At 40.9% G+C, this 22693-nt stretch overlaps 4 protein-coding genes across 5 annotated transcripts in view; 2 read left to right on the top strand and 2 right to left on the bottom strand.

Moving 5' to 3' along the window:
• Positions 1–9909, bottom strand: part of adgrv1 (adhesion G protein-coupled receptor V1) — a 130349-nt gene extending 120440 nt beyond the window's left edge. Inside the window, exon 1 of the mRNA XM_087849056.1 lies at positions 9537–9909. The gene's annotated coding sequence lies outside the window, so the exon portion shown is untranslated. The remainder of the gene's footprint in view (positions 1–9536) is intronic.
• A 2013-nt stretch (positions 9910–11922) lies between these two features.
• Positions 11923–15355, top strand: lysmd3 (LysM, putative peptidoglycan-binding, domain containing 3). 2 transcript variants are annotated; one of them, XM_006784068.3, is made up of 3 exons: positions 11923–12061; positions 12935–13210; positions 13736–15355. In XM_006784068.3, the coding sequence occupies exons 2-3, from the start codon at positions 12944–12946 to the stop codon at positions 14432–14434; spliced, it is 966 nt and encodes a 321-aa protein (XP_006784131.1). In that variant the 5' UTR covers positions 11923–12061; positions 12935–12943; the 3' UTR covers positions 14435–15355. The 2 variants fall into 2 exon arrangements, with proteins under 2 accessions (XP_006784131.1, XP_035761104.1); XM_035905211.2 differs by having other exon boundaries at positions 11929–12061; positions 12888–13210.
• polr3g (polymerase (RNA) III (DNA directed) polypeptide G) lies at positions 15227–18998 on the bottom strand. Its single transcript, XM_035905212.2, has 9 exons — positions 18865–18998; positions 18752–18775; positions 18444–18575; positions 17648–17777; positions 16202–16267; positions 16068–16127; positions 15921–15982; positions 15721–15840; positions 15227–15626 (listed from the first exon to the last, which is right to left on the bottom strand). The coding sequence occupies exons 3-9, from the start codon at positions 18552–18554 to the stop codon at positions 15537–15539; spliced, it is 639 nt and encodes a 212-aa protein (XP_035761105.2). The 5' UTR covers positions 18555–18575; positions 18752–18775; positions 18865–18998; the 3' UTR covers positions 15227–15536.
• Positions 18999–19151: 153 nt separating this feature from the next.
• Positions 19152–22565, top strand: mblac2 (metallo-beta-lactamase domain containing 2). The gene is made up of 3 exons (XM_006784067.3): positions 19152–19735; positions 21343–21557; positions 21839–22565. Exons 1-3 carry the CDS (start codon positions 19294–19296, stop codon positions 22010–22012), a joined length of 831 nt encoding a protein of 276 aa, XP_006784130.1. The 5' UTR covers positions 19152–19293; the 3' UTR covers positions 22013–22565.
• The last annotated feature ends 128 nt before the right edge of the window (positions 22566–22693 follow it).

Genomic DNA, 22693 nt, shown 5'->3' with positions numbered 1-22693 from the left:
TTTTTGTGCTGGCATCACGCATTGTGCCAATTCTGACCCCAGGGGTTTAAGGGGCCCCTAGGATCTGTCTGTCACAGCTAAAGGCGGCATGGAGTGCCTGGCGCAGACCTTTGACATTGATAAGACTGAGAGTCACAGTTCATGTAGAGAGGTGCGCAGAGACACAGTTTCTTTCTTGCAAACACACACACACACACACACACACACACACACACAAACACACAGTTTTCATATATTGATGTATTTGGCAGGGCAGCCTAAGTCAGCATGCATCCATAAAGCTCAGTCTGAAAGCTCAGATAGCTAACTGGGTGACAGTCCAGGACACGGGAGAGAAAACACACTGTCCATCACAAATATATTGGACCCAAATCTGAAAAGATGACAGCAGAGCTGAGGGCTTTTAAATCTGACAGATAAAGCCACAGAAAGCCCCACAACTAAAGAGGCCGTACAATGTGAACATCCAAATTTGCTTTTATTGACTTACCCCATGATCCTGACTACGGTCTACTCACTCACTTTCCTTCCTGCTGCATTACATTACTTCCTGGAACACAGACTGCACCAAGTAAATAGGTAGCGCTGCAGTATGTAGTGTTTTCTAAATAGTAAAGCACAATTTTGCACTAATAAGCTAAAGTAAAAAAATTTACCTTTGGCCTGGAACAATGCAGAATAATTCTTTAAAAAAAATAAAAATTCCTAAACCTGTTGTTCACTGTAATCATTTCTGAGCAGTGCATAATACTTCCAGATTACTTTTACATAAGCAGGCTTTGCCAGGAAAGTATCTCAGTATGTGGACATTGAGCTACAACATTGCTTAGCACTCAAAAGTTAAGCTCAGATCAAAGGCAAATGGAACAACACACATATGCTCTACTGTATACGGGGCATGAGTTCACTATCCAGTCACTCAGTATTCACTCATCTCATAAGTTCATTTTTCATGGAGACAAACTTTGTTTTAGTTATCTCAGTAATGCATACATCATCAGCTGATACCCAAATAAACGCGCTCAAACATAAAGAGCACCATGATGAATCACAGCTACAATATCTGTGATAGGAAGTGGTATTCTGGCCCCAACACCTCTCAGCCCTTCTTACAAAAAAAAACAAAAGAAAAACTGGTGGCAACTGTTACATCAGATCATTTGCAGTCACACACATACACACACACACACACACACTGAGTGATCTATTGGATATCCCTATCAGAGGTGCTGAGGAGGTGTCTGGTTGCAGGGCTGCTCCTGGGGTCAGAGCTTGTTGCTGATATCTCTAGAGTTTCTCCTGACAGTGGCCTCAGCGTTGTAATCTTTAACATCAATTATTCATTATAAGCCTAAGACTTTACAGCGGTAGTAAGCGTGACAGTGCAAGATTCACCGTGTGTCAGCTGCAGTAAGTCAGGTGACTGAGTTAAAGAAATAAATGCTTTCAAATGTTATGTCAAATGACTTCTGTTTGCAATGGTTTATTAGGGCAGTGCAGATTAGTTGGGCTCCAAAATATTCCTTCCCTTGGACCCTACAGGCACGCGTTCAGGAGGTGGAGGGGTTGAACCAGCAGGCAGCAGTGAGGGTCAGATGGGACATTCTGGAGCTGAAACAGACGGCCGAATTTGGAGGGTGTGTTTGATATCTGACACAAGGTACATGAAGCTTGCAGGCTTCAATTCAAGTAGTTTTTCAGTGTTCTTACAGACTCTAATGTTTGACAGTGACTGAATTAAATTTTTCTCTTCTGTTCATATACAGGAAATTTGTCTTTTTCGACTTATCAAAGACAGCATCTGTCAACCCTTTTCGCTACTGGAAGCTTAGTAAAGAAAAAAATCCTAGCCTCTGAAACCACAATCAAGCACTCTGCTTTTCCTCTCATCATTTAGAGGAGACTACTTAGTACTGCAAGTTGTAAAAGTGGAAAGCAATACCCTTACTTCCTTTTTGGTTGAGGATATTGTGGGATAACAGTCTGTAGAGTTTTAATCAAGGGCTTTCCCATGCAGCATCCCTGCCCCGAGGCTTCCCTGAGCCTGAGACGCCCATGGTGACATGGTGAAGGCTATGTGGTTGTATATATATATATATATATATATATATATATATATATATATATATATGCCTGCTCACTAAACGCACACATGGATACACACACATATGCTAACACAAAGCCGTCTAGAGCTTTCTGACACAAGGAGGCCTGTGGTAGGATCTCATTCATCAATCTTACAGCTCGGGTTGGTGATCTGGAGTCAGTCTGGCCACAAAAAGAAACTGCTCTGTCATTAACGTCAACTAATATAACAGTGTTCCTGGAATGCTTGTGTGTCTGCTCAGTAAAAATTCACACTAAAGACAGACCACGCAAATAGACCGAATAAATGATACTAATCAAGATAAACAGATAAAGTAAATAGCAACAAACAGACAGATGGTTTGGCAGAAAAAGAGGCATACCATAAGAGCTGATATTAAGCCTTTATGTGTACTGCTCTTTATTTATAGCCTGCTAAACCAACCATTCAGTGTTGTAAACACTGGAAAGTGAAAGTGCCCTGTGGACAGATTGAGCAATTTATTATTCAGAGGTTATGCAAAATACGAGCAACTCATAATTTAAGCTTTAATAAGCAGAGTTAGGTTAAAAATGAGCTGCCAAAATTCATATAAGGCTACCACATTTAACACAAAATTAAACAAACCAAAAACAGAATAAGAAACCTATTAATAATATCACCATTTAATTTAATTCATATACATAAGCAGGATATTCCTTTTAATAGAGTAGCTGCTGTAAAATGCTAGTTTGCATTTGTTATGTATTTAGCCCCAAACCATAGAGTCTCCTCTGATCTGTTTATTGGTTTGGTCTCTGTTGGAGTTGTTCTCCGCACTAAGTGATGCCACCAGGCCAGTGTGTGTCGGGCCGAATGTCAGAAACCACCCACCGTCCATTCTCAGCCCAGCGTAGCCGCGGCTGTCATTCCCGGTCAACTCACAAGCCCATAATTGCACTTCACATGTACTTTCTACATGTATTTTTAGATCAGTGAATGTTCTCGCCATACGGAGAGGTTGGGGTGAGGAAATTAAGAAACTTAATAAGCGAGTAGAGTTAAAACATACATCATTAAATCTAACAAAAACTCGGCATTACTCACTGGGCTTATTTTGGAGGGCTCTACGCAAAAGAAAAAAAGAATCCTATTTATTTGAAGGGGGGGAAAAACAGAAAACTTAAAATTAGTCCAACAAGAATGGAGAAAGTGTTTTTTTGTGAAGTCAGGATGGGCTGATTTGCAACAAAATTATGCCATTCCACATTAGAGGACTTAGAAAACTGTTCAATGAATACTTTTCTAAAGGACAAAAATGCATGAGGTCAGCCCTCCAGCTATTGTCAGACGATACTTTTCAAACCAGGCATTTCTCCTTCAGGGGCAAGAGACTGCCAATCAAGTGCATTTTGCTGTGAAAAAGGAAACACAGAGAGGGAGAAATCTCCTGAGGTATTGTCCATACGGCCGTGGTCGGCTGCTCTTAAGTGGAGCCAATGGCATCTTGCGTCCCCAACCAAAAACAAGAGATTTTTCTTCTTCTTAGTGTGAAGGAAAGGATATAGAAAAAAAGAAAGTGGTTCCAATTGAGTAGGGACCAGTGCGCAAGCAGTTTAGTGGGCTTTCCAGTTTGAGCATTGGCTGACTGATTAGCCTGTATGACAGACAGTGCTGGAGGCAGACAGAAAAACACTTTCAGAGGATTAAACAAGGTTGCGCTCTCCATAGCTTCACAGACCAAAGGGCCAAATTAGAAAGGGTATTACTTCCTTGCATGTAACCGGTTGAGCCTGGATGAAATGCTAATTGCATTTCAAAAGAGTTCACAAAACAGAGAGGCAACCCAGAACGGGGGTGTATTTTCATTGGAGAAGAAGCGGGACTTTACGATTCACTGACCAGCACACAATTTTAAGGAGCAAGGCTTTTGTTCACTCATGCTCCTTTTTGTGTTCTATGTGCATTTCTGACATTGCCACAGTTCTCTATTTTTTTTTTGTTTCTCCCACTTTTTGGCATGCTAGCCTCCTCTCCTGCAGAATCCAAATCTTCCCATTCAGACTCCCTTCTATTCTCCCAGCTCTCCTCTATCACTTTTAAATAAGGACACACACACTATACACATCCTTACTACAGTAGGTGTGGGACAGCCCCTTTTTCAGGCTGTTGTAGCCTCTTGAAAACTAAGGGCCAGACGGTGAGGCTGAAGCAAATTCCTGAACGACTCGGGTCAAGAAATTTCATTTATTAGAGAAAAATACCAAAACCAGTAAAAATAAATGGTGATCATGGCTCAAATGAAGCTGTTAATCAACTTTGTTGTGATTCAAAACAACCAACGTATTATGTTATAGTGAATTTGTTCATTGTTCATGTTTGTGGGTCCTGTCCAGTGTCCAAACAACAAAACATGACAATTTTCTGGCTTTTTTTAAAACGTTTTTTTTAAACATATACCCAGACAATGAGAGAAAGTGCATGTGCACATCTTTTTACATAAAGAAACACACCCACCACATTCTCGGGCACGCTTGGATCAACCACACAAACATACGAGGAATTCCTCTGACTTGATGAACAGCGGCTCAATGAGAGCAGTGAGAGATAAACAAAGAAGGAAAGTTTGTGCAAACGAAATGTAAAATGATGGGTCTCACACAGAATCTAGGGGGTTAGTGGATAAATAAAGAAAAAGAACTCGATGGAATCACCACACTTGGAGGATGTTCATTCAAAAAAAAAAAAAAAGGACTTCATTAATGAAAAGCAACACTGTGTATCAAGCTAGCACGGATACTGTTTGACAGATTAAGGCGTGTCATGTACCAAATCTATTTTCTATTGACAGAATGAGACAAGTGTCCAAAATGTGTGAATGTGTATCTCTCTTAGTCTTTTATTTCACATACAAGTCTGCTTATTTTCCTCAGGCAGTCGTTGTTATGTTTCACTGGAATGACACCAGACTAAAGTCGCAGCATAATCTCCTTGGCCAGTGCAGACCTGTAATTCATAACTAAACATCGCCTTCAACCAAACCAATCAAACGCAGTCTTTGATCACTTCCCTGTAGCCTGCTGTAACCTTGTTTTCTTCTGTTTAGGTGGTAATGCTTGTTTTAGTTTCACTTTTCTGTATGTAAATCCCATTTCATTCAGCCCATTTCAGGTATATGACAAACAAACAAACATGTTTCTCCCCATTTGCTTTTCATCAGTTTACTTGTGCATTTTCAAGACATACAGTATTGCTTTGAGTTTTCTCTCCTGATGCTGTGACATCTTCCATCTGCTAGTATATTTTCCTTTTATAATGTTCCCATACTTTTTAGACATTTTAGACACGGGTGACTGGGAACAGCCAACATTATTTTGCATAATTTCTTTGTCAGATTGATCTGGAAAGAATGTCACTAATCTTAAAAACAACTGACCTGTTTTACATGAATTTCACGAAGCCAGAATCTTCAGCAATCAAACAAAAGTAGTTTTTATATCATATCTGTGGTCTGTGTATGTGCTTCAAAGTAAAAAACTTAAGAGCGGCGATGCCAAACGTTTTTCCAGGAGTTGTAGATGTAAAACGTTGGTGACCTACTTCGATAGGTTTGTTTTATATGGACAGGACACTGTTTTTCTGAAGCTCATTATTTTTCACGCTCTTTCAGACTCAGACACACATAACACAAGTAAAGTCATTCGAAAGGGGAAATGATGGTTACAAAAAAGAAACAGTATAAGGTTAGATACCCATGATGTCCTTCCAGCCAAATGTGAGGCTGTGAGCAACTCAACCTGCACCACGGGCAGAGGGCACCACAGGATGCTTTCCACATGGCTCCACATGGATTTTAACATGTGTGGATTTATTGCCAGACAAAGGGATCCAGGTGGGGTCTTCATGTTTAAAAGAATGGAATCAATAATGAACAACCAAAGATGTAATCATCAAATAAATCTGTGGAGCTTTGGAATAACACATTATTCGATGACTGGTGAAAAGAAAATGTTTTCAGTACTCTTTAAAATGCCATTTAACTTGTACAAAGTCCAGCCAAGCTAATGTGAAACAAAGGACACAGCCTTCCACAATGTTCTTGTACTTTTCCCTATGTTTTGATATCTGAGGAAATTTTGCTGTGCACAGATTTTCCATGCTGTTTGCTAGATAAAAAGAAACAGACCAGCTTGAACTTGCAAGGACAGAAATGTAGATAAAATTGAATGTAGTGTAAATACTACAAACCGAAACTGATATTTTGTATTGATAATTCTGTAACATTTTAGAAGAACTGGTCATGCATCAGAGTTAGAACAGCAAGTAGTAAAGGCTCTGAAATCTATCTGATTTACCACCAAAAAGGTCAGGTTCAAGTTTAGTCCTGGAATGGAGATGGTCAACAGATGAACAAGTACAAGGTCTCCTTTTCGCTCCTAGAGAAGACACTATAACAATAATTGTAAAATTACAAGTGTGTGTGTGTGTGTGTATGTAATGAGCTTGTGGTTGTGAAATGTGACGTAGAGGTCACAGCCGAGAGCTCACGGCAGTGACCGTACTAGAATCCTCTCACTGGGAACAATATGTGGTTGGTTAGGCCCGCTAAAGAGACCTCAGGATTGCTGGACATCACTGAAAGGCCACCGCTTTCCTGTGTCTTCGCTCCAAAGACAACAGCTACTAAACCATGATCCTGTTTCCCGTGTGTAAGCACTAACTGTCAATTTACTTTTAAAAAACAAAGTACAAAACAGTAAAACAGAGAGAGAACATTTCAAGAGAATTATTCATGGCTCGACTTCGTCAGTTTAGAAAATCTTAAGCTTGCTTCACCAGACCAGGCAATGAAGTATTAGACATAATGATCAAAGTTCAGATAAAAAGCAGTGCGACATTTGAAGTTAGCATAGCTCCAGTCTCACTTGTTGCTGAGGAGCCAGAAGGAGCATGCTGAATGTTAATTAGACAACAGGACATACAACAAGATCTCAACATCAAATATGAACGGTACAGATTACTTTATTTACTTTTTTTAATCAAATACTGTCCTGCATTTTATGTTCTCTGTACCTTTTCAATGTCTCCTAAGGGAGATTAAAATCCATTTAAAACGATCTTCCCAAAGCAGCCTTGTTTCCCCACAGTGTCAGCTGTTGTGTAATCGATATGAAACACACTGGAATAATATCAAAAACTGAAAGAGTTCAATTTGAAATAACTCCTGCTTGAGGACATTCACCCCAAAGGGTCAGAAATTGTCCCTATTCATTACTGTAATCAGGTCACTATACACAAAACAGAAAAAGCTTAAATCCAAAAAGTCATGTCTTTGATTGTTAGTGGAAACATTGTTAAATCGAGCTGCATGTCTTTTGGATATTTTCGATACTAAAGGTATGGAGAAACCTTTCGCATTTTAGCTTTAAATTTACCCAAAAACATTTACTCTAACAACTGTTTCAGGAATTTGTTTTCATGTTTCACACCAGATCCTTGCATAACGCCAAGTTCAATGTGAAGAATAACAATCTGCCTCAAAGACGTGATCATTTCAAAGTCGGTGCCCTTTCAAGGTGATGAAATGACAACCTGACCATAAAACTATAGTTTTAACTTATACTGACTGAATCCACTCTTTTTCTTTACAGATTTCTTTACCATCCTGTGTTTTTACCATGCAAAAAGATGGTTTAGTAAAGCACAAAACTGTGGATGAAAACAAAATAACTTTTTTTTATACCGTCTGCTTATAAAAGCAAACAAAACGATCACAGGCATCTGTTCACAGATAGTAGCCTTCAAGTCATGCATTGTTCTAATTAAACTTCACAAATTTCATTCAATTAAAGACAGATAGATAAAAGATGTGCTTCACATGTCTTGTGAAGCAAGTGATTCAATGGGGGGTGTGGGGGTGGGGGTAGCCTGTTGCATGGTGCCTTCATCCACTCTTTCGCTCTATCCCCACACACTAAAACGAGAGTACCTCTCATCCCCACAAAATATCGGTCTCATCCTTTCTGCATCGTGCGACAGTCCAACACCTTTCATCAATGAATAGTCTGTTTATGGCACTGCCCCCCTTTGTACCGTGCAGCCATTAGGGAGGTGAGACAGAAGGAAAGAGAGGCAAGCAGTAAAACAGTTTCCGCCCAGTGAATCACATTCAGCCCCTTGCACAGGCGAATGGGGGCTGACCCCTGCCAGGCAATGACATAAACACCGACAAACAAAGGACCTGACCTCTGAGCAAGTGAGGATCTTAGAGAACCCCAATCTGCAAAAACAAACTCACTCTGACATATGACTTTCTAATGATGAGAATGGAGAGAGGAGGTTAAAAACAATAAAACTGTGAACCCCCTGTCAACTTCTGCTTCTTTGTAAAAAAAAGAGGGAACAAATTGATTAAATCATTTTACTAATTTCTACAAAGATTCACAGAAGAAACAGCTGATTGGAAAGCAGGTGTAGACGCTGAATGGATACAGAAACAGCTCTCCACCCTTCCTCCCCAGTGAGAAAAAAGGATTTAACTCTGCTGGCCACACCACAGAGGAGGCAACAAAAGAGATTTGCAAAGGACGCACGAAGATGACATCATGTCAAATCAATTAGAGATCAGGAGGAGATGTTCAATTATTTAAGGTCCGCAAACCCCACCCCACGAAATGGTGTAAATTATGGAGCCATCTGCGTAAAATAACCCCCAAAAAAGAAGCAGCATCACAATGGGGCTAAAGGCGCCGCTCGTTTCTTTAACAGTAGCAGCACATGTGCGCAACTCAAAGTATGCCAAGATTACTTATGGCCCGAGTAAGCCTATAGATTAGTCAGTCTATGTATGAGAAGGTCCCCCGGCTCACCATGTGTGGCAGTTGTTGTTTTATTTCAGTGGGAGAGCGAAAACCCACACAAAGCGGAGTAATCACACTGGAGATCCTGGATGTAACCATGGAAGCGTTTGTCTCCGTCCTCAATGGGCTACTCGGCCATTCATCTACTGATTGCGCTGAATCAATATTTAAGCTTTTCAATTTTATTAGCTGCACCGAGGGGTATTTTTGGCACAGGGCAAAAAGAAATTAGCAGCGGCCAACCACTTTTAATCGTTTTCTTATAGTCTTACACAATGCGTCTGCTTGAGCTGTCTGGCATAATTGATGAGGGGTATCGCTACTCATTTGTTTCCTTTATCCTTCCCACTATTAATCCACCGCTGACTCTAGCGGCTGGAGGAACCAGTCATTTCTCACTGGCTTACTGAGAAATAAATCGGCTGCATTGTCCTGACAGACTGTAATACAAGAGTGTCACGAAACCACATCGGACGCATCTTCAGCTCTTTGTGAAATTAATCCTGTAAAGTTTTGCTGCTCGCCACTCATCCTCGTTCTTAACTCGCAAATCACACTGACAGACAGAAAAATCTTAGTAAAAGCACACAACACGAATCGTGTTAACTTACCTGACACCGTGCTTGACCTCTCAGTCCAAAATATTGTGCTCTATAATGTTTATTTCTGTGGATAACATCAGTGTGCGCTCCGAAGATCTTCGGCTCCACGTCTTCTCAAACAGCAGCTGGTAACTGCATCGTGTCGTGTTGTCTGACACTGAACCTTCCCCTCGGCAGCTTTTAGCTCTCCGTGAACAACGTGGGTAGAAGCGCGTCTGTCATGTAACGGGACTGGAGCTGGCTGAAATAGCTGAGACGGACACGGCTCTCTGAGACCTGTTCCTCTCTACACACAACTCCGGGCTCCTGCGGCCATGTGGCAGCTGTAGCTGTTGTTACTGTACAAACACGGCCTGCTGTCCGAGCAGAAAGCTTACTTTACAGCTACTCCGAGACTCTAGCTCGTCTCCCGGTCGCTGCTAATGAGACAAGATGTTTTAATCCCATTTGTCTCTGAAGGGCGCACACTACCGTGCACACGCTGTGCTGGCCGACAGCTCCACCTTGTGAGCTGAGCAGGCATGGAGAGCCGCTCTCCTCTTCGCTGTCGTCTGCCACTTATACTCTCCACAAACTTTGCAAATTAGCACCCGAGGAATTTCATTTACAGCTGGTCCCAGTTCACACAATTTTATACAATAATATATACAGTACTGTGCAAAAGTCTTGAGCTACACCTCGTTTTTTAAATTTTATGCGTTTTATTCTGGTTAACTTATGTATTCTTATTTAGTTCATTTATTTATTTTCTCAGTAGCAAGCCAAACCAAATTTCATTGCGCTATGTGTAATGATAATAGAAACCATTCATTCATTGCTATACATTACTAATTATTTTAAGTATTCTTGAGCAATAGTTCTCCAGCTTTTCTAAAGTTTTTCTTTGGGCATTGGCTGCTTTTCCACCCATTTTCACCCCAGTCCTTGTACATTGTCCATGTTCTAGGAATTATATTTGATAAGCCATTTAATACTGATTTATGAATCATTCAAGGTTAAAACAGGCAACTAACTCAAATGAGGAAGCAGTGTTGTCTTTACACGTAACGGATAAAAATAAATCTAAATAATAATAAATAAATCAAATTCTATCTTTAGCCAATATTTGAGGAAATGAACAAGTGGCAAGACTAAAACAATTATCTACAGCAGATGAACAGTATCTGAAAATCATATCCTTAAGAAATAGACAAATAAATCCAGCAAAGACGTCACATTCGAGATGGATCTGGCCCGTAGGTTGATCCATCTTCTGTTTACTAAAGCCTCATCAGAAAAGGTATGTGGAAAAGGTGGCTGTCAAGAAGTCATGAGGAAGGAAAACAAGGAGAAAAAGCTGAGGTATGCCAAATTACACAAGAACGAGACTGAAAATCAGTGGCAACAGGTCTTGCGGAGTGATTAATCCAAACATTTTGGTTGGGATTTTTGGTTCAAATCACTTTCAGTATGTACAGAGTCCAGCCATCTGTAAATCACAGTGGAGGCTCTGTCATTATTTTGAGCTGCATTTAAGCCACATGGTGTTGGGGAACTTGGCAAAATTTATGGAGTTATGAGCTGCTGTCAGAATTTGAGGCACCATGCAACACCAGAAAGAGTGCGGAAAGAGTGTTTCTGGCACCAGCTTTATTTTTTTTAGTGTGATGATGATACCAAACACACTCCCCATGCAGCAAACGCACACCCGGAACAAAAAAACCCACAGAAAACATCCAAAGAAGAGCTTTGAATGTCTTTCAAGAATCTTAGAGAACTATTCCTGGAGGCTACTTTAAGAAATTGCAAGAAAGCTTGTCTAAGAGAGTCCAGGCTATGTTGAAGAAATGTGGTCATACCAAATATTGACTTTCAGACTTATTAGAATTGTGCAAAAAATGTTCTTTTTCTTTATGCGTAGTCTCTTAGATCTTTTTTTTTTTTTTTTTAGCAGTACTGTATATCCTAGGGTCAGCAGTGGTAACCAACAGGTACGTAATTCAGAATATAAATGATACAGTTTACTCTGTATTTAAGTAGAGTAAACTGTATTAACTATATCCTGTTCATAGTGACACAGGTTAGGACAAAACGGAATCTGTCTGGCTTAAGGTTAATCTAGCTGTTTACAGACACGTTTGGCAGGGTTTAGCCCCCATAAAGCCTCAGTGTTCACAGCCAACAGTACAGTGTTGTACTTTTATAAACAAAGCCGTTAGTTTAACCTCGCAGCTACCGCGAATATGAACACACGGGTGTAAACTGAGAAAATAAAACAACTCTATCATTTCGATTCAAAATTATGTTACTTTACACGCAGTTTTACTTGACGTTGGGCGCCTCCTCGCGACGAAAAAATAAAGGTTGCGTTGGGGTCGCGTGTGGTAGCGTCATTACGTAAATATTGTGTTGACGTGGCGTGAGCGGTAGCAGTTCAATAGCGGTTAGCAGGTACGTAACAAACAGACTACAGGGAGAGACCAAGGAGAATCCAGTGGAAGTATGGACAGTAGAAAGAACAATTGAGGGATCGGGATTCACTTTATCAGGCAAAGGTAGTTGTAAACGATTTCCTAAAGACATTTTAATCAACTGCTGATCAACGGGACACAAAGCTCATTAGCGGTGGTGACATAATAAATGTGGACTCCAGTTAGCACTAGCCTAGCCCGTGGAGATGGGTTTCTGTTTGGTTGTACATGTCGCTTCTTGTTGGAGAGGATGTGGAAAGTCTGTTTAAGACAGTAGTTTAATGGCTTAAAGAAAGTGTTTCTTAACTTACGCAGTTATTTCTGAAATATAATCGTCCCACACCTCACTGTTGTTTTACGAGAAAAGCGAGAGTGTAGCAGCATTGTGCTTTTCGTAGACAACAACGTAGCTAAATAGTTGCTAACCTTTTTTTAGCCACCATATCACTTTACGAGCTTGGTTAGGTATTCGCATGCTTGCGTACTTGAATAAGAAGATGATTGCTGGTGTGTCCGTTGTTTAAACCATTCAGCACTAGATGCTGCTTACATAGCACTCGTTGTCTGGCCTTACATTGGTCCAAAAGTAGACGGCTTCTTGTTTAAACTGATAACATAGTATTGCCTTGCGGTTATTTCACAATTGTGATATGGTGGACCTTTATCTGATCTGACTGAGCCTTTTTGAGAGCTGACTAGCCTGATCATATAGCATGATCATAGTTGAGACTAAAACATTCAGTGTAATCAGTCTTATCTGTCAGATCATAGCAGGATTAATGTGTTTTCTGTATATACAGCCAAAATGTTAATGCCTATTCTGTTGAACTACAGTAGCACATGTTAAGTAAGTTGGATAGCCCATAGATTTTAAGATGCACACTCTAATACGTTTTTTTTCTTGATTCAGTCTGTCAGCCTGTGCTCTGAGCCATTGTTTCCTTCTGCCTAAAACAGTGAAGAAAAATGTCCAGCAGAAGCCAGCACTATGGATTCCAGTCAGCCACCATGGTGCAGCCTGCCAATGGCGGGCATGCCTATCTGTTCGGAAACAACAGCTCAGAAAATGATATGTCAGAAGAGGATGGGGAAAGCTATGAGCTTCGGCCTCGTGGCAGAGAGAGACTCCGGAGGAGCACCTCTAAAGAGAGAATGGATGACATTATCTATTTGACCAGAGATATCCAGGAGGGAGACACTCTGAACAGCATTGCCCTACAGTACCATTGCTCAGTATGTGTTTACTTAGATTTGTGTGTTTGTCTTACCTCTCCTTTGCAGCATGGACTGAAATCCTCATTTGTATGTTTTTGTATACCTGCACTTTTCCCTTTACGTGGGAAACGTACAGAAACATGCTTTGTTGCTTTATGTTTAGGAAAGCAGGTGAGTTGTAGGTAGGTAAGCTGCTGTTGCTCACTTTATTTTATGATGATAGTTATTAATTTCTGAAATTGAAACTGCTGCTAGACAAAGAATTGGAAGCAACCTAACACCTTCAGATTGAATATTTGTAGTTTTCATGTTTCAAGATGACTTCTTACTATATGTAAAGCAGCTCTTTATTTAGAAAAGGTATGTGAGATTGACAGATGTCTGTGGAAAGTTTATTATAATCAGGGTTTTTTATATATGCATGTAAAGAGTTCAGGTACAATTCAGTGGTTGGCTCTAAAGGTTTAACAGACAGCAAATTGTAAGTGGCTTATTAATTACTAATTATAATTGTTTTTATTTTTTTCCCCCTGTGAATCCCAGGTGGCGGACATCAAGCGTGCCAACAACCTTTTGACAGAGCAGGACTTTTTTGCCCTGCGTTCAGTTAAGATTCCTGTGAGGCGCTTTAGTGTCCTCACTGAGACTCATAACGCTGCTACTCTCAAATCTGCCTCGCCCACAGGCACTAGACACCCGCCTCAGGTCTCGCACATTACTTCTCTCCCTTCTGAATCCTCCATGGACTCCTGTTCTTCCACTGACAGCGTGGAAGGATTCCTGATGGAGAAGGACAAGGACATTGAGCGGCTGGTGAAATCCACAGGACCATCTCGGAGCGGCCTCAGTGAGGTTGTGTCCTCTTTAACGCAGCAACAGCAGCAGCCATTACTAGGAGAAGCTGGATATAAACCAGTACAGAGGAAGGATCCTTATTATGGGGCAGACTGGGGCATGGGATGGTGGACTGCTGTGGCAATCATGCTTTTTGTCGGCATTGTCACACCCATCTTTTATCTGTTGTACTATGAAGTTCTTGTGAAAGCTGACGTCAGCCATCATGGTATGCCTACACAAACTGAGAAAGGCTTGTCTCATGAGTCTCAACAAGGCAACGGTTTGATCGGGAGTAAAGACATTCCTGGAGATGCTCAACCTAAGCTTGCAGTTAATGGAGCTCAGCAGGGACAGGTTGCGGACAAAGCAGAAGACGGTGGAGATAGAGAAAATGAGAAAACATAGCAAGGAATTTCCACCTAAAATGTGTCGCTAACTCAGAGAACTAATAGAACTATGCTGATGTTCCCATTTACAGATAACTTTTAAAACATCACTCTAATCTATCTGGCTGAACTATACAGGAGACAATAACTTTGGAGGATTGAAAGATTAAGTTGTGGCCACAATCATAACTTGTGTCTCTCCATTTGCATACAGTTGACAGACTGAATGTGGGTCCAACTCCTTGCAAGATTTATGTCTGGTTTGATAGACCAATGCTGTGCTGCTTCAACCTTTTTAAAAGTGACTGCATTTTATAGTTGGTCTGAGTGTCTCCTGTAAACTCGAGATGGTGTCTTTGCAGTCAGCTGTGCTGGAGAATTTTTAGCCGGTTACACACAAATGCTGCCCAGGGAGTTACAGACAGCAGCACTGCAGAATAAACTATTCGATTAAAATGGTTCAGCTCATCTGTGGATTTGTATAAAAGATGTTTGAGCTGTAACTTTTGCCATGTTAGTTACATTGTACTTTCCAATGGTACTTGTTGGAAAAGTTAGGATTGCTGCCACTTTGTGTAATTAAAATTAATTTATTTGAAGACTGAACATCAGTCTTTATGTACACTACCAGTATTGATCATCAGTTGGAGTTAAAATGAAATATTCTTGAATCTCCATCCTGTTTGAAAGAACTGTGGGTTTTTTTTCCCCCAATTAAGAAACAAAAATATAAATAAGAGCATGGTGAGGAAAATGCACAATATTCTCACAATAACGCATTTGTAATTATTTACAATTTTTAGACTTGTTATGTAGCCCTTTTATTTTATCACTGTGTTCAGTTGATATTCTATGACAGAACATTGTGTGTTAACAGTATGTGCCTTCAACCTGTGAAACCTGTCTACAGGATGAAAAATAAATCAATCTATTTTGAATAAATTATTGCCATGTGCACATATTTCAGCATTTCTTATTTACATTAGTCTTTAACGAAAGCTCGATCAGAAAAAGAAATCGCTCCACTCTACTGAACTGCTTTCCCAACTCATGTGCAATTTTTAACCAAAAGAAGCAGTCACATTATGTTTAACTTCAGCACGTCCGTGCTTGAGAGATGCTCAATATGTTGCTTCGCCATCCATATTATCGTCACTGTCCGCGGCGAAATCTTCACCGTTGTCGAAGTAGCTTTCTATGTAGTCGTTTTCCTACACAGGACAAATAAAAAGCAATGTTAGATCTAGTTTGTACATATTGATCACTATGTGTAACACATTTTGCAGTACATCTTGAAATTTGCACCTCTTCAATATCCTCCTCTTCATATTCTTCCTCTTCAATTTCCTCTTCTTCATCCTTATTTCCCGGCTTCTTTTCAGTCTCCTCATCTGATTTTTCAGGGTCATCTTTGTTTGCCAGTTCCTGACATTAATATCAAATTACTCATGAGAAACACCAAAGATATGGAGAGAGAATTGAGTGTAAATTTAAATGAAGCTTACATCTAATTTGGTCAGAATGTTCTCTGCGTCCTTGCGTGATATCTTCGCACTTTTCTTTGTGCCTGTTGGAGTTAAACATTGTTACTATAAGAATAAAGACCCAAAGTAAAAAGAAATGTCATTTCATACATATTGTGTTTAATGTACCCGTTTTAGCTCGAGGTCGTTTTCTTCTGGGCATCAGTTCTTTTGGAAAAAAGTTCCAGTCTAAAGAAAAAAATTCAAGAAAAATGTTATTATCGTCCTCTTTTTTTGTGTTCCACCTAATCCCACATACGTACCTGGAGTCCATTCATTGTCATCAATCTGGCTTTGCTTCAGGTATCTCTCGGTGTATCTCTCCACTTCTGTTTTCATGTAAACAAAAGAAATGTCATACTCTTTAAAAACACTTAGACTCTATTGTGCGTTAACACAAACCGCAGTGTTACTCTTAATCCTCACCCCACATTGTCATGGTCAGTAGTTTACATACAGTCAATGGCATGAATGTCATGGTAATTTGGGGCTTTAATGATTTCTTTGAACTGTTATTTTTATAGAGTAGAAGGACTGTACAGCATGCATCATTAATGCCTCTAACAACAAAACAAAAAAAAACCCCAAAGAATTTGTTACACAAGCTTGGATTAATTTTGGCAGTTCTTGAAGGATGAAAGGATTGATAACGCTAAATGGCGCCCACCCAGACGGACCCGACTTTTAAGCATAGTCCACAAATTTTCAATAACGTTGAGGCTGTGGTTTTGGGAAAGCCAGAATCTTAATGTTGGTCTTGCTTTATCCAATCCAAAACCAGTTTTGATGTGCATTTGGGAACACTGTCCTGTTTGAACACCCAGTTGTGTCCAAAATTTCAACCGTCTAGCTGTGGATTTAAGGTGAATTTGAAGTTGTTGATTTTTTTCCAGACGAGAATTTGGCCATGTAGGCAGCTGCAAATTTAAATTTAAATTGAAGTTGTTGATTTTGGAGCGGGGTATTCTTTTGTGGTCGGCAAAAGAATTAAAACTCGCTTCAGCGGCTGGTCTTAGTAATTTCAATTTCACGGTAGACTTGAGACCCAGTTGTTCTTCGGTTGTCTGTGAACATCCTAACCAATTTTCTCTCCTCTGAGGGTAACAGTTCGGATCTTCTTCCAGAAAATGGAAAACTTGGAATCTGATATTGTTTAAAAACAGCTCAAATAGACTTTCCCAAATTATGTAAATTATCAATTCTCCTTCTTGGATCTTCACAGAGTTCCTTCAACTCTCCCATTGGGCGTCAATCCAATGACCCCTGTCAAACAAATCCTTCTTTTTTTTGCTGTCAAAGACAGACAGGTGGTTTTCAATGATGATCACTGATGAGAAGTTAATAGGCCTTGGCCTCATCGAGCTAAAAGACATTCAATATTTGTTCTGCTCTACGGCCCATCAACCAGCTCTCTTTTTACTGCAGGTTTGGGATGGAGTACAATGTCTAACAGCTATCTAAGACAGTGGAAGTGGTGCCCAGCCGTGGGATGAGAGTCTTGCTGAAGACGAAAGAAATCTGTGGTTTCGCAAGATGAGACATCTGTAACTCAATATTCTGTCATTAATCTGCATCTCTCCCTTTCCCAGATAGGACCTTAACTGAAAGTCTTTGTTCCTAAAAGCTGCATTATCTTCCCCAACAGCAGACAACTGTCTTACAGCGTCATTTCAGCTGATGTCAGGTTTCTAATGCACCGCTCTCCTCACCTGCTTTATTGGACTGAGGTTTGATGTTGTATGGCAGCCGTTGCATTGTTCCCCTCATCTCTTGTTTTAAGGCCAGCATGTAGTCCTCATCCTCGCCAGCTTTCAGTGGAACTGGTTTAAAATCAGTGCTCTGGAGAAGTACGGATGATGTAATGCCGATATTAATGATGTTCAAGTGCAAATAAATTTCAAATCTAACTGAAATTCAGACTGCCATGTAAAGGTTTTCAACGTTTTCAGTATGAATAGTCAAAATATACTACATTGTAAGCATAGTCCAAACTGTGTTTAAAAGAAAAAAATCCCCATAAAGCATCCTGGCACAATCCAAGAGGCATGTAAATATCTGCCATATTCTTGGGGAATACACACGGCCAATGAAAACCTGGCCATGAATTTTACATAAGCACATACATTATTGCCCTTTAACCCCTTTGTGCTTATTTGTGAACCCTGTGAGAGACACTCATTGGGTCATAACTCTTAAACACATGTTGGCCATGAGCACGATGAATATACTTTCATCTGCCTTCATTTAAATACAAATGCAGTAACATGTTTCGTAAATTTTATTACAAAGAATAAACCTTAACTTATTATAAGTAAACGTCCACTGTATATAGTCTGCTTTTCAAATCCCATGCAAATTTCACCTACCTCTCTCAAAAAGGTCTCTCCTAAAGTCACTCCAGTAAAGTTTGACCTCAACCCTTTTGAGCATTAGAGGTGAATTTGGTATATTGAAATGCAATCTGACATACTGCTTGTGTGTGTTTGTGTGTGCGTCGGTACTTACTGGAAACAGAGGACTGGGCCCCACCCTGGCTTCTGGCATGTTGCCCCTGCCGATGCCCAGAGCGTCAATATTGAAGGTAAAAGCACCCACTCCACGACCCTTGCCTGCCATGGCTGCAGGTCTCCTCTGTTCCTGCACACACACACACACACACACACACACACACGTCCACATATCTCCAGTCAACACGTGTTGATGAAAGTTAACGTACTACAGCTTCCATCGCCTTTAGCGTGACTCTGCCAGCGATGAAGCTTTAGTCAGCATCAGAGACGCACTCTACGTGTATAGTATGTTGAAATACTTACTAGAAGCCTGTTAGTAGACTGCGCCTAATGTAAAAAAGCACAAAGTCTACTTCAGAGCTGGACAGCGATATTTAGCTCTTACTGGATCCGCATGTTTTAGTTTTTTTATGTACCTCTCTGGACGGTTTTATCTGTCCCTCGGCAACTCCTTAAAAATCACATACATTTCAGCTGAACCTAATGAAGATACTGCTTAGACGTTATACTGCTTAGCTAGCACCGGCTTGGGAAACCTGCACACGCCACACGCCACTGTCAGCAAGCGTAAATGTGGCTTTAACTCGCTCCTCCTCTGCGTGACGACAGAGGAGGCGTGGTTTGCGTATAGCCAATTGCAACCCACGTTAAGCTGCCGTCGTTTATCGGTTTGCCCAGTGAGCTTAGTGTCCTCCTACAAGGGTGTGTCTGCGGCCACCATCGCATTAACCTCAATGAAAACATATCATCTGTAGCTGGTAGGCTAGTTACACCTCTCCCCCCAATAAATCACCTGACAGCACGACACCATACTGAACCCTACTTCGACAAGCGAATGAACTGGGATGTCTGCAGTCGACTGGTACGCTCACAAATCGCTCGGAGACGGAATCTTCTGGATCCAGGAGCGATTCTACCAGTCGGAGAACCGAGCCAACATCTGGTTGCTGCGCGGCACACACCAGGACGTGGTGATAGACACGGGTCTGGGCTTAAGGAGCTTACCTGAATACATCGACGCCAAAGGCCTGCTGGGAAAAGACCCGCAGAGGAAGAACCCGCTGCTTGCCATCGCCACCCACGCCCACTTCGACCACTCCGGTGGTCTGCATCAGTTCCAACAGGTGGGCGTCCACAGCGCGGAGGTCGATGCCCTGGCCAACGGAGACAACTTCGAGACGGTCACTTGGCTCAGCGACAGGGAGATAGCCGAGGCTCCCAGCCCGGGATGGAGGGCAAGGCACTACAAAGTCAAGGCTGTGCAGCCCACACACATACTGCAGGAGGGTAGGTAGGAGATACAGCCCTTGCAGATTTGATTTAGGCTAGAGGGATGGATCTGTGATCAAATACCAGCGTGGTCTAAAAGCATTCACTTAGTGACAAGGACCATAATCGATACAGTAATGGGCTTGATGGATGCACCAGGCCTAGTGTGAGCACAGTACGCTCTACAGAGTCGTTTCCAGCCTCAGATTCTGCACAGCGATTTGGCAGAAGACCAACAATGACTTGCTAGCTCACACATCGAAACGTATTACATATGTAATGGAGGTAGTGGGGATGGGACAAGGGGTCGGTCTGCCAGTAATTTTTATAGTTACAAAGTAGGCTAGAGGAACCAGTTTAATGCAGCAAAATGAGGCCAGGACTGGTGATAACACAGGTGCAATTATCCCATTACATAAAACAGGATATTCTATCCAAGGAATGCAGGTACAGACAATTTCTCCCTATTAGAAGTATGGAAGTGTATGGTTTTAAAAAAACTACAACAAAAAACTCCATTGGTAGCAACTATATGCTCATTCTCTATATCTGCAGAGCTGTTCTATTTTAAGCCAGTGTGATGGCTTTGATGTATTCTCTTGCATCCAAGAAAGAAGAAGAGCATACAGAGACTGGTGTCACACTTAATGAAAGCATCCCACTGCGCGAAGTAACAACCACACAGTCTTCTCTTTTCTTAAACAATTTTTTTTTTTATAGTAGAATAGAATAGAATTCAACTTTATTGTCATTGCACATGTTACAGGTACAGGGCAACGAAATGCAGTTTGCATCCATCCAGAAGTGCTTTAGCCATGATATAGATATATTACAAATCTATATTAGCAATAATATAGATATGTAAGTATATTACAGAAATGGGTCTATTATGGTATGTTATAATGTACACGGTATGAAGGTATGTTATGAATATGCTATAACTATAAGTATGTACAGGCTGTAGTGGGTACAAGCTATGAACGGGATATAAATATGAAAAACTATACAGAAATGTGAACTATGCAAGTAATAAACAGTTGTATTATTAAAAATTCTTATTATTATTAGTGGGTCAGAGATCAGCAGGTGGCGAGCTGAATCAACCTACTTGATAAATGTGAAAGTGGATACATTGTTTGAAAGCACTGGTCACTGGAGTCTTTATGTAAAGCACACATTCACCAGAATAGCACACGTAATAATACACAAAGCTTATATCATAAATAATGTATTTGCTGAACCGCTATATCCACTGGGGTTTAATGCAAAATGCAGTATTGTAGAGTAACTCGTTCTGCTGTGTCAGAGCCACTACTGCAGTGCAGCTGGTATATCTCATTCACTGATGTATCAACTTCACCCTTTTTGCCAGTGCAACTCATAACTGGCCTCGACCAAATCGATGATATACTGAATGTCACAGAATCTGTGTGACTCAGTGACATGTGGAAAGCACAAACATAACTCTGACGTGAGTCAGCCAGAATATGAGTTATCATTTAGTTTATATATAAGTCTAAGATTTTTAATGCATAGTCGCCGGTGATTACGGTTCATGCCATGTTTGTATGTGTGAATAATTATCAAAACCTAATGCCTTCTCAACCTTTCTTTCTCCTGCCTAGGTGATGTCATCAATCTTGGTGATAGACAGCTGACTGTGCTTCACATGCCCGGACACTCTCGGGGAAGCATTTGCCTTCATGACCGGGACAATAAGTTGCTTTTCAGTGGCGACGTTGTGTATGATGGCGCAATGATTGACTGGCTGCCGTACAGCCATGTCAGTGACTACATCAGCAGCTGTGAGCGCCTGGTTGGGCTGGTGGACAGCGAACAGGTAACTCTAAGGCCCACTAGAGAGCAGCCTCACAATTTCAGTACACAGTTCCACTTTTTTTTTCCTCCAGGGGTATTTATCCCAAAGCACCTTATATCAACATAGATTTATAATGAAAATGTCATGTTGCTCTGCTGAAATTTGGCATACTAGTATCTATTAGCCTACATATACAAGCTGTGTTTTCTGTGCTAATACTTAAAACAATATACTTTAACATGTACTAAACATTATTTGTTAAATAAAACACATGTTTATTGGTTTTAAAATTGATTTAACAGGTCGACCAAGTCTTCCCAGGGCACTACAACGCATTCGGTGCGAAGCGGCTCCATCGGCTTGCCTCCACGTACATCAGCAGGGCTGAAACATGCCCTGCAAAGTTCTCCACGTTTGCCTGGAGGAGTCTGGCTGGGGTGGCGCTGCGGGTGTGCAACCCACGGTGTGCCTGCTAATGAGAGTGGGTCATTGAGCTGCAGGAAGCAAGTGCACAAAGAGATGTTTTAGTATGGAGGACATGGAAGGGTGGGGGCGGGGTTACCTCTGTTTTATCTGCAACTTAACGTAACGCTGTCCATTTACTTATGTAATCCAGCTGAAAGTCAAGTAATTGCCAAACTTTGTGTGAAATGTCCCTACTGGGTTACAGAAGTCAATAATCAGCACCATATGAAGTACATTATAAAAAATATTTACTGGTCTTATATGCTGATGAATATGTATATGTTGGTGTTAATATAATTCAGTGTTTGATTTTTATACTTTAAGCATATGTGAAGTTACAATAGCACAACAATAGCACAACTCTGCACTACAAACAGAACAGGGCGCTTTGGGTTTTCCTCTGAGACATTTGAAACAAAGTCATTATGGCCATAGTGTTCTCTATGCATATTACAATGCTCAGTGAAGACTCAGTGTCGACTACCTCCGATGTTTGTAATTGTGCTTTGTACTATTGACTAATCTGCGGCTTTGCTATCGAAACATAGACAATAAAAGTCTCTGTTCTACCTACTTTTTGAGTCTTTTGCAGCACAGATTGCGGCGGCTTCTAAGTGGATTTGCTTCTCCAGGGGGAACTCAAATGGGATTTGTTGCAAGAGAGAGAAAAAGGGGCAGAACAGAAGTGGATG

Source organism: Neolamprologus brichardi, chromosome 12, assembly GCF_056152115.1.
Source record: "Neolamprologus brichardi isolate AB-2024 chromosome 12, ASM5615211v1, whole genome shotgun sequence".
In the NCBI taxonomy this organism is placed as follows: domain Eukaryota; kingdom Metazoa; phylum Chordata; class Actinopteri; order Cichliformes; family Cichlidae; genus Neolamprologus; species Neolamprologus brichardi.
The sequence above is the reverse complement of the archived record's forward strand: the minus strand, read 5'-3'. Positions and strand labels throughout refer to the sequence as shown.

Excerpts from the sequence above, each read along its gene's own strand:
- lysmd3 (XM_006784068.3), top strand. The coding sequence starts at position 12,944 with ATGTCCAGCAGAAGCCAGCACTATGGATTCCAGTCAGCCACCATGGTG. Across the intron at positions 13,211-13,735 it reads CCCTACAGTACCATTGCTCA|GTGGCGGACATCAAGCGTGC; the intron begins GTATGTGTTTAC and ends TGTGAATCCCAG.
- polr3g (XM_035905212.2), bottom strand. The coding sequence starts at position 18,554 with ATGGCAGGCAAGGGTCGTGGAGTGGGTGCTTTTACCTTCAATATTGAC. Across the intron at positions 15,841-15,920 it reads ACATTCTGACCAAATTAGAT|GAACTGGCAAACAAAGATGA; the intron begins GTAAGCTTCATT and ends TATTAATGTCAG. Across the intron at positions 15,627-15,720 it reads AAGAGGAGGATATTGAAGAG|GAAAACGACTACATAGAAAG; the intron begins GTGCAAATTTCA and ends TGTCCTGTGTAG.
- mblac2 (XM_006784067.3), top strand. The coding sequence starts at position 19,294 with ATGTCTGCAGTCGACTGGTACGCTCACAAATCGCTCGGAGACGGAATC. Across the intron at positions 19,736-21,342 it reads CACACACATACTGCAGGAGG|GTGATGTCATCAATCTTGGT; the intron begins GTAGGTAGGAGA and ends TCTCCTGCCTAG. Across the intron at positions 21,558-21,838 it reads GGCTGGTGGACAGCGAACAG|GTCGACCAAGTCTTCCCAGG; the intron begins GTAACTCTAAGG and ends TTGATTTAACAG.